Source organism: Numenius arquata, chromosome 4, assembly GCF_964106895.1.
Source record: "Numenius arquata chromosome 4, bNumArq3.hap1.1, whole genome shotgun sequence".
Classification (NCBI taxonomy): Eukaryota; Metazoa; Chordata; class Aves; order Charadriiformes; family Scolopacidae; genus Numenius; species Numenius arquata.
Genome location: NC_133579.1, coordinates 43757070 through 43767376, shown reverse-complemented (window position 1 = coordinate 43767376; position 10307 = coordinate 43757070). Strand labels below are relative to the sequence as shown.

General features: G+C 42.4%; 1 protein-coding gene across 1 annotated transcript in view; it reads left to right on the top strand.

The window, feature by feature from the left end:
* The first annotated feature begins 519 nt into the window (after positions 1-519).
* VWC2 (von Willebrand factor C domain containing 2) overlaps positions 520-10307 on the top strand; it is a 56789-nt gene continuing 47001 nt past the window's right edge. Inside the window, exons 1-2 of the mRNA XM_074146752.1 lie at positions 520-1233; positions 7570-7699. Coding sequence (XP_074002853.1) covers positions 520-1233; positions 7570-7699 — 844 coding nt within the window. The remainder of the gene's footprint in view (positions 1234-7569; positions 7700-10307) is intronic.

Genomic DNA, 10307 nt, shown 5'->3' with positions numbered 1-10307 from the left:
GCTGAATAAGAGGTTAATGGAGATCGTCGTGCATGCAGTCAGCGGACTCGGGTGATTTCTGTTCCCGGGCTCTGTTGGGTTTTGGGGAGCTTCATTTAATTCAGCTCCTGTCCTCTTCACGTGTTGTCATTGGAAAGGAAAAACAGCCCCAAGATGCTCTGTTTTTAGCATGCACCTGCCTTTGCAAAGCCTAACTCCCCGGAGTTCTGCTTGGTGCTCGCACCGAGCTGAAGACACCCGGTCCGTGTCCAAAGCCCCGCTATTTATAAGACTTGGCAGAGCGGGGGAGGAGGAGGAGGGATGCAGCACCAGGCTGTTGTTTGCCTTTTGCATAAACTACAGAGACAGGTTGCATATTGTTAGAGATGTTGCATCGGTGGAAGAGGGCGGGGGGGGGGGGGGGAAGGAAGAAGTGCAGAAGCTGAAATGTTCCTAATCCTTCTCTTCCTAGGGGCTGTGGATCTGTGAAGCGCTTCCCTCCGATGTGAATGCAGTGTCCCCTGTGGGATGCAGTAGGTGATGCCCAGCTCTACTGCAATGGCAATTGGAGCTCTCTCTAGTTCTCTTCTCGTAACCTGCTGCCTCATGGTTGCCCTCTGTAGCTCCACCATACCTGTACAAAAACTGGCCAAGGCTCAAGACAAACAGGAGATAAAGGCGAGCCAGGAAAAGAGGGATCACACATCGACAAGGGACAGCCAGGCAGGCCCAGGGAAAATGAATGAGATCGGCCGGAGCGGGAGGGAGGAGGGCAGCAGGGACTGGAAGAGCAAAGGAAACAGGAACTACTCAAATAAGGAGTCTTGGACTAAGCAAAAGCAGGCTTGGAACAGCCAGGGGACGAGCAGTAAATCCGGGAGCATTCAAGTGCAAGAGCAGAGGGACGCTGCTCCCCAGGAACCTCAGGTGGCCGAAGATTCATCTCTCCCAGAAGCTGTTGCGAGTGTCACTCCCGAGCCTCCGGAGGAGTACGCCTACCCAGACTACCGCGGGAAAGGCTGCGTGGACGAGAGTGGCTTCGTCTACGCCATCGGGGAGAAGTTTGCGCCGGGCCCCTCCGCCTGCCCCTGCCTCTGCACCGAGGAGGGCCCGCTCTGCATCCAACCCGAGTGCCCCCGGCTCCATCCTCGCTGTCTCCACGTGGACACCACCCAGTGCTGCCCGCAGTGCAAGGAGAGGAAGAACTACTGTGAGTTCCGAGGGAAAACCTACCAGACCCTAGAGGAGTTCATGGTAAGGGCTGAAGCCAAAAAGGTGTTTTGTGAGTCCTTCCACCATTTAATGGGGCGTTGTGTTCTTCAGGTGCTTTCTTGGAGGGTGTTCTGGGTGTTGCCCTCCCCTTTTCATTTCTGTGTTGATACTACTGCAGTGCTGTAAAATATTCCCCTTAAACATGACCTTTCTTGTTCTATGATACTATAACATTTTTAAATGAGGGGGCTGATCTTTATTAATTCCTTTGGTATTTACAGTAATAATGATACTTGAAAGGATGCTGCTCAGTGGCGGTGTGGATTTTATGAGAATTTCCATTTGTTTCCTTATTTAACTGTTAACTGTGAAACTTCTACCTTGCAGGGATCGAGCAGGCTTTTGTGGGCTGACTTCTATTCCTTGTAATCAGTCTGTGATGATACCTTTTTCCTAACTGACATTTTTCTTCTCCTTTTTAACCGTTTAAACTGTGCTGCCAAGGTTGTGTAACGTCTGCTGTCTGAGAATGACTGTGGGCCTTCTTTTTAATAAGAGCGTGGCTTGCAGTCCGAATTACAGTGATACCTAAACAATGGACTTGAAAAGCTTTATGTTTAGGGAAATGTTTTTAGAATAGGACCTTTTTAGCACCACTGTGCAAGGTCATTATCATTGAAAATGCAACTTATTGCAGTGCACTGAAAAGTTTCGGAGTTGGGGCCAATTCCCTGGTTGCTTGCCTTCCCTTTTTCCCTTTAGTGTTTTATTGTGGCTGAGATCTGTGAGCAGAATCTAAGAAGTTGCTTGCAAATGACTGTTAGGTACAGGACAGGTTCAAAACCCGTTTCTGAACACACCAGAGATTTTTGAGCTGAATTTGTTGAGGGGAGTACAAAATCCAGTTCAGGTTCTGTCAGCTCGAGCCAGTCTCAGAATGGAGAAGAAGAAAATGTATTTGTGAAGGCTGTAAATAAGTTGCAGTCTCTGCTGTCTGTGGTATTTCTGTGTTCTTGGAAACTTAACTTTGACTTGTAATGTCTTTCCACATTCTCCAAATTCTTGAAAAATAAACAAATAAATAAAGGAGCAGAATTACTCTTTCCGGAGTAAATCCGTCTTTCCCCTTGTTCTCTTTAGGCAGTAATGTGGAGATCATCAGTGATTTTTCAAAGCATGGCAGAAAGCATCATATCATCCTCCCCTTTTCCATGTCACCCTCAAGGATTGCATTCAGCTTCAGGGCAGCAGTGTTTTACTTGAAGAGAGACAAGGTACTTTTAACAGCAGCTAGTTGGTATGACCTTTTTGGGGAGGAATTGTGAAATCCTTCTTTTTGCAGAGAAGTTAATTCTGAGGAGTGGCCAAAACAGTGACACTTCTGCACATGTTCTCTGTAGGTCTCCCTGTCAAAGTTTTAAAAGCCTGTCCCCAACACTCTCCTAATGAGTTCTTTGTCTTTATATAGTGGTGTCATATTAATGGCTGTAAAGTAAGTGTAAAACATCTTATTGTATTAAGCATCTAGCGAGAGGATAAAACTGTAGGGCTCCCTGTTACAGTGGAACATATCTGGCAGCCTTGGTAAAAAGGGAATGCTGAACAGTGACATTTACAGAAATGTTTCAGCTTTCTTTTTAATCTCATTCAGCCGTTAACCCTTGTGCTGATACCTTCCTGTAATGAAACATCGGTTCCCTTCCTGCTTTTTGTTAGCCAGCTTTGGAGACATGAGTGAGAAGGGATGCCTGCTCGGGATGCACAAGGAAAGTTACTGAGGCAGTTAGGCAGTGGAAATGCAGCCTTTTTATTTGGAGTTGTGAGGACATTGGTTCTTAGTTGGGTTTCAACGTTGGTTCCGGTATTGCGAGCACAAAAGTGGAAATGCAGCTGTTCGCCCGTGCCACTGCCATCGGTGGAGATGTCTGTGAGGGAAGGTATAGATGTAGTCAGGTTGCTGCTGCTCAGTGGCAGCAATTGCAAGTGCAAGTCACTGCATACAATTTCAAACAACATTTTACAAGTTTAATGTTGATGGTGGTCTTAGAGAGGTCACTAATTGCTACCTCTTGATTAAGGTCGGGGAAGGAGTTATAAATGGATAACAGTCTGATTTTTCTGTGTCTGCACTGACTATTTGTGGCAAAGAGTACCAGAGATCACTGAAGGAAGAAAAAGGTGACCTCCTAACTTTTAAGTGACGTTACCTGCACAAACATTTATGCATAGATGTGTAAATATGCATGCAAGTTTGGGAATTTGCCTATATAAAATTCATATATGGCTTGGCTTGGCATGGCAAAAAAATTGCACTGGCTCCAGTGCTAACTGGGAAGCTGAGTATGCCAGGGAATGGGAGGTTTGATGCATTTCTTCTGTGGTTCATGGTCCTTCCTCCAGGCTTTACTTGTGGGTGTGTATGCATGTGTTTTTCTGTTTGCAAAAAGGACATGGATGTCAACCCAAAACACAACACAGGTGTGGGGGAAGGATGAGGTTTCATAAAGCTGTTTCCATCAGCATCACTCTGCTCTCTTGTGGGTGTCATGAGGCAGGATTTCAGAGGGATCACAGCATCCATAAGAGTGGAACTGGGAGCAGAGGCTATTGGTGAAATGCAAAGAGTATAAAATTATGCATTGGAGCTGCAGGTTACTGAGCACGTGCTCGACTAGATGTTTCTCAATCTTACAGTAAGATTTGAAAATGCAGGCTAACTTATAAAGTACTAGCCTTACAAGGACCATAAATTCTCTTCAGAGGTGTAATATGGTTTGGGAAGACCTGCATTTTTTGAAAGTTGTTGCTTCCTGTGTTTTGCTTAGAATTTCTCTGCTACCAAAATTTGTGTTTATAATTTGTGAATAATTTGGAAATCTAGAAGTCAAGAAGGCCAAATGAATTTTGAAACGTCTGTGGTATTTTGAAGGCATAGAGTAGTGAAAAAAGACCTATATGTTTATTCTTGTCAGCCTAATCCTATTCATGTTCTCCTGAGTTATGTAAGTGGCAAGGAAATATTAATAAAAATTCCAGCACAATAGCAAATCAGTTTGGGATTATGATTGATTTTTTTTTTTTTTTAAATTTAGGTGTTGTCAAGGTTTAAGGAATGAAATGTAGATTATATATTTGTTGTTGCTTTGGTTTTGGTCTGTTTCATTTTTTAATTAAACTTCAGCATGTGGAAGGGGGAAAGAGAAAGCTCTAATTACTTTGGACCAGAACTTCAATGAGTGCAAATGATTTGTCTCTTCTTAATTATGACAATTTCCAGTAAGTTGCTGGATAAACCTACTACCCCTACTAAGCTACTGTTTTCGTCATGCCGCACTAGTGGGAAATCTACCTGTTTACACAATGGTGCATTTGCTTTTTTACAACGTCTGTAACTCCATTTATACATCTGCTCATAAACTTACCTTTAAACAATTCTGAAGAAGTTATTTTTCTTGCCATCTGTACTCTATTATCTACAGGTTTTACGGCTGTCTGGTGAATACTTAAGACTTGTGTGCCTCTCGTTGTCTTCCCACAGTTTTGCATAGGCAGAACTACTGCTGCCGTAGAGTTAATAGCTTCATCTGTAGGCCAGAGAGACGTGGTATCATTAGTCTTCAGAGAGAGGTTGATAGGTTGTATTATTTCCAGTCCAGCCTGCTTGTGTCAGATGTGCTAAGCGTGAGTGCTGCTGGGCTGGTCGTTTCCCAGATGAACAAGTGGGATGCTCGTTGCGTTGGCTGCCACTAGGAACTGCGCCGTGGGGAATGTGCTTATGTTACAGGAGTCGAGAAGAGGAAATTAAGGACCAGACGTGTTTTTTCATTCTGACTTATTTAGCTATTGTTATATATACGCACTGTCTTATTCTGTCTCTCTCTCTCTCTAGTGGTGATCATGTCTCCAAGTATTAAGCTGCCATTAAGATGCAGGAAGAAGTGGGGATTTTCCACAGTTCCTGCTACATCCTGATGATCTGTAAAAAGCAGTACACTACCGTTTGGTCCAAAGATGAACAGATAAAGGTTGACATTAATACCATTTTAGCAGCCGCTGTGGTTCACTTATATGCCTGAAAAGAGCTTTGTAGAAATAAGCACATGGAGACCTTCCTTAACTCTGCTACCATTTCTCATACTGGTGGGTTGTACAGGTGGAAATACTTCTTAAAGGTGTACTACAGTTATTCCCCTGAAATCCCATGATCTGTTACACAGGAAGGGTCTTCTTGACTGCAGTATCACATTAACAGTGTACTCTGTTCATGAAAGTTGTAGTCTTCTAGTGTATATGCTGTATAGGATGAGAATGCATTGTTCTGAATCATCATTATTAGATAAAGATTGAATCAATTTTGTTTCTCATTCAGTAGTATTTTCAATGCTTCATTAAATGGCTTCTTGTTCTAGGAATTTACGCTTCTGTCAAATTTGGAATTCTAGTAAACAACCTGCTTAATTAGAATATGTTTAGATTTTACAGATGAGAGGTTTTAGGAATAACATCTGTGTGCTGTCTTGTTTCCTGATTGTCATCAGATACTCTAGTTTTTACATAGCTACTAAGTGGAATCCTGGGAGAGGGAATATCTGTTGTTGTAGTTACTGGTCTCTTTGAACTGTGATCATTGGCAAATTTGCATTTTTTCAAGTGATGGTGAAAAAATGTTGAAACCAATTGAAAGCTATAGCTTTGCTTTGTTGAACCTGATCCTTGGAATGGAGTTCTAGTAGCGTTCATCAAGTAGGATTAATTTAATAAAAAAAATGAAAAAAATAGCATGTTTTCATAACTTAGTAAGTATTGTTTCTAGATATAACTCCAGAGTGAAGGATTCTTCCTGTTGGCTTGCACATAGTTAGGAGCTCAGGTTTGCTGCCACTCAAAATTTCCCATGCAGTTCAAGTGATGACCTGGAATACCTGAGCCTTTCGACTCTGAACACTGCATCAGAAACCTCTCCATTGGCTGACACTCCAGCTTTGCAAGTGAACGTGGTAGTTTATAAACTATTACAGGACAAAGTTCTTGTCCCAAAGCCTGCAATAAAAATCTGCAGTACTGGGCTGTCAGCCTCCTTGTAGCATTTTATAAATGTGTGGTGTGGTGTTATCCTGGGTAGAGTGTAAAGCAAAGAGAAAACTGGAAGTGAGTATCTGGCAAAGGAAGTCTGAAATAAATAACAGTAATAAAAGCAGAAAGCAACACAGCAAGAGACCCTATTTAGGCTTTCTGAGCAGAGGGGACGGCGTGAAAGGATGTGTGAGTGCATAAGCAAGTAACAGTGCTGGCAGGTGGGAAGAGAAGTGGCAGAGCATGGATGAGCATTTAGTTGGAGACAATGCTGTGCAAGCATCAGCACGTTTGAACTTTGGAAGTGAGAAAGATGTGAAAGAGCCAAGCGAGCGGAGAATGAATTTGAGGATAAATGTGATGCGCTGCCTAAGAAATAGGGAAAAGAAATCAGTTAGACGTCTGGGTGGTTCTTCACAAAGAATAATTTGTTTTAAATATGAGGTTACTCTGCTTTTACACTGAAGAAGACAGCTGGAATTGTACATGTGGCAAATGCAGACATCTGAAAGTCCATTTTTTTCCTAAATAGGGCCTTGATGCTGTTTTGTTTGGAATTAGTTTCTTTGAAGTAGGTCATTCAAGTAATTATCTTGTGGTAGTCCTGTAGAGTTCTTCAAAACCAGTAACATTTCAGTAGGTAAAAAGGATGACCTGTATTTTGCTTCACCTCTTTCTCTGAATTGCAGTTTCTTTTCAGAAGGTTACACGTATTACAAGAATGGTCCAAATACAGTTAACCTACAGAAAATACCTGAATTCAAAGGATGTGTTTTTCTTGACTTCTCTTTGAAAATGATGATTTTTAATAAATTGCAACTTCCTGCAACCAAAAAGCTTTCAAATCTGGAAAAATTGCAATAAGGATTTCCATTAAAAAAAGTTTCATATTTTATTTAGCAAAATGTTTCTTCTTTAAATGCAATATTTTTTTTCTAAATTACTTTTTGAACCTCTAATAGAATCAAACCAGATCTCATCGAAATTATGAACTTAATTTGCTGGAATTTCATTAGAAAAGTGTTAGGGAAATTTTTGCTTTATTTGTGTTAAAAGTGTAAAGAGTTCTTGTTATCAAGATCCCTTTGACTTTCCTGTTTGGGGGACAGGTTCAGACCAGAACCTGTCTGTTTTTCTGCTGCAGTTCTGTAATTTTGCAGGAGCCCAGCTTCATTATTGAGAGCACAGAAAGCATTTTTTTTAAAGGGGGGAGGAAAAAGAAGTGAAGTGAAGAACAATGCAGTTGGGAAGGTGGGCATTGCACAGGGCGTTAGAGCTAAAAAGATGACTGGATTTGTGTTTCAGGTTTCTCCGTGTGAGAAGTGTCGCTGTGAAGCCAATGGTGAAGTGCTGTGCACTGTCTCAGCTTGTCCCCAGACGGAGTGTGTGGATCCGGTGTATGAGCCCGACCAGTGCTGTCCTATCTGCAAAAATGGTGAGTGAAGGCTGCAAAACAAGAAGGGTGGCTTCTGACAGAGAGATCCGTGGTGTTCTGTTCTGGTTTTGAAAAATAATTCCAATATTTTCCTTTTTCCCCAAATGGAGATGGAGAAGAGTTTTCTGTGGGTTGTGTCTTCCCAGTGTGAGGAGCCATCCCTTGACTGGGATGGACTCGATTATGACCTACAGGGATTTTTGTTACCCAGGAGACAATTAGGGTGTTAATACCAGATATGCATGTGGCTTCTGATTAGAAATTTTGCATTAACTCATTGTGGATATGTTTTATATAGGCACACAAAGCAGAACTCAGGCTCTTCATGTTATCCACCTTTCAACGTGAGCAGTAAAAGTTACTTTTGTTCTCCCTCCTTATTTGTTCCCCTTTCAGAGATTCTTCTCTTCTTTTTTTTTTTTTCCCAAGGCAAATCAAATGTACCTTATTGAGCTCATTTAATTTTCATAACTAAATGAATTAAACTCCCAAGTTTAATTGAATATTTTTCGTAACTAAATTAGACAGAAAGTCTCTCTACTCCCAGCAAGGGCTTGCATTAGATCAAAGTCTTGGTCTATTTAGAGGAAAAAATTACATGACACACTAGCTCATCACTTATAAAGAAGAAGTGATAATTTATTAATAGAAATGAAAGCTGCAACATCTCAAATGAAATTATATTTAAAATGAAAAAAGACATTTAAAAATACTCAGATAATTGGCAGCCATATATTATTTCTCTAGAATAGGTGGGTTCCATTACATTGGCTAAAACAAACGGATTAAAATTGTGGAAAAGCTAGAGGAGGAGAGAGTGTACAGCATATGCTTTCCACAAATTCAACAGTAGATGATAAGGGATAGTTAATTGCATTGGAGGAGTTTCATTTGTATGGGTATAAAAGTAATTGCTTCACATCCCTTAATTGGTTGTTACAACCCTGAAGGAATTTGTTCTCTGCTGTACAGCTTAAGGGCACTCTGCTTACGGAGATGAGGACAGGCATTTTTTGAGGCATTTAGGAACAGTTCCTGAAACAGGCTGAATTTGGGAGCTGGTGGTATGATAGGCAGTCCGGGGGATCCTTTAGCACTTGTTTGATGGCAAGAGCCTTCTGAGGTGCTGACAGACTTTTTGTGTGTGCCACGCTATGCAGCAGTTCCCCAGGTTGGGGTGACTCTTGGCAGGCTAAAGGTCTATTTTCAGTACTTGGAGATGGAGTCACAAGCATAATGCCTAAAGTCCATGTAGTCTTTTCCACTGAATTTCTCTGTTTGGAGCTGGATCGACTTTCCATGGGTGAACATTGTCCCACGAGCATCAACATAACCCACTGCAGTGGCCATCTCCCAGTGGTGGCTTGCCTTTGGATTAAGGTGGTACAGCAGTGCTTGGCTGTTCGTGTAGATCCCCTGACATGTTTTCCAGAAATGGGGCCTGTTTAAAAAAATCAGACATGAACACCCCTTAGTTGTGAGGAGGCTGCCCCCTCTGAGTGCTAAAGCTGAATTACCCAAATTCTGCCTGCAAGAAAAGGGTGGTCTTGTTCCTCAGCGTCTGAATCCCCAGAATGAATTGCGTGTTCCTTGGGTCTACCCACAAGCTGGCATCCCTGACCCAGTTTCAGACCAAGGTGACCAGAGCTGACTGTTTCCACTGAGCTGCACTGTCACTTCTCTGCATGTCAAAGAACCAAGAGTGGCTTTCCTTGTTAGCTTTTAGATAAAGAAAAAAGCCATTAACAATAACAACAACAACAAGGTAGTTCAGAAGAAGCTCGGCTTTTCTGGTTCAGCGGCTTGGGTACAGTAGCCCAAAGAAATTTCTGAGGAATCCTCTCCATCTGGGGAGTACATTTAAAAAAAAAAAAATCAGGCCGTTTGCTTTCAGAGCTTATTTTAAAGCACGGGACTTGCGCAGTTCCCAAGGAACTTCAGTGAATTGCTGAATGTTTTTAATTAGATTGGAGCAAAACCCTACTGAGCAGGAAAATCTAGCCTGCCTCATCCCCTCATTTTCAAGCCTACTGGAACAAACGGGCGGTGAATGTGAGTCGGGGAGACAAGCATCACGTTGTGCTTCAGGGTTGATGGTTGCAGCGCTGACATCAACAACATCCTGTTAGTGACCCAGAAGAGCTTGGGTGATGTACAGGGGGCTCGGTGGCATAACCTGAGTGGTGGGAAAGGTGGATCCATGGAAAGCGTCTAAGTGGGGTGATTGCTGTCATGCTCTGCATCCCACCCTTGGTACAGCAAGAAGGGGTGGGAGGTGAAGTTTGGGTTCTCTACATTTACTAACATTTGTGTGTTAAAAACATGCAAACTCCAACTCAGATTTTCCCTCCCTTTACTGGCACTTCGTAATATATAAGACTTTCCCAACTTGCCTGTGGGTTGCTAGCGGTCAACCAGCAGAGTCAGGGCTAAGCATCCACATCCATCACTGGTAAGACCACATACAAATGCCTAATTAAAAATTATGAAGGAGACCTAGTGAAAGCCTGGCATTATTAGAAGAGAATGAATTCAGTCTCCTGGCAGGTGTGAGACACTGCACGTTATGCCTTGTGGGAAGAAGGGGGTGTAGTGGACTTCCCCAACC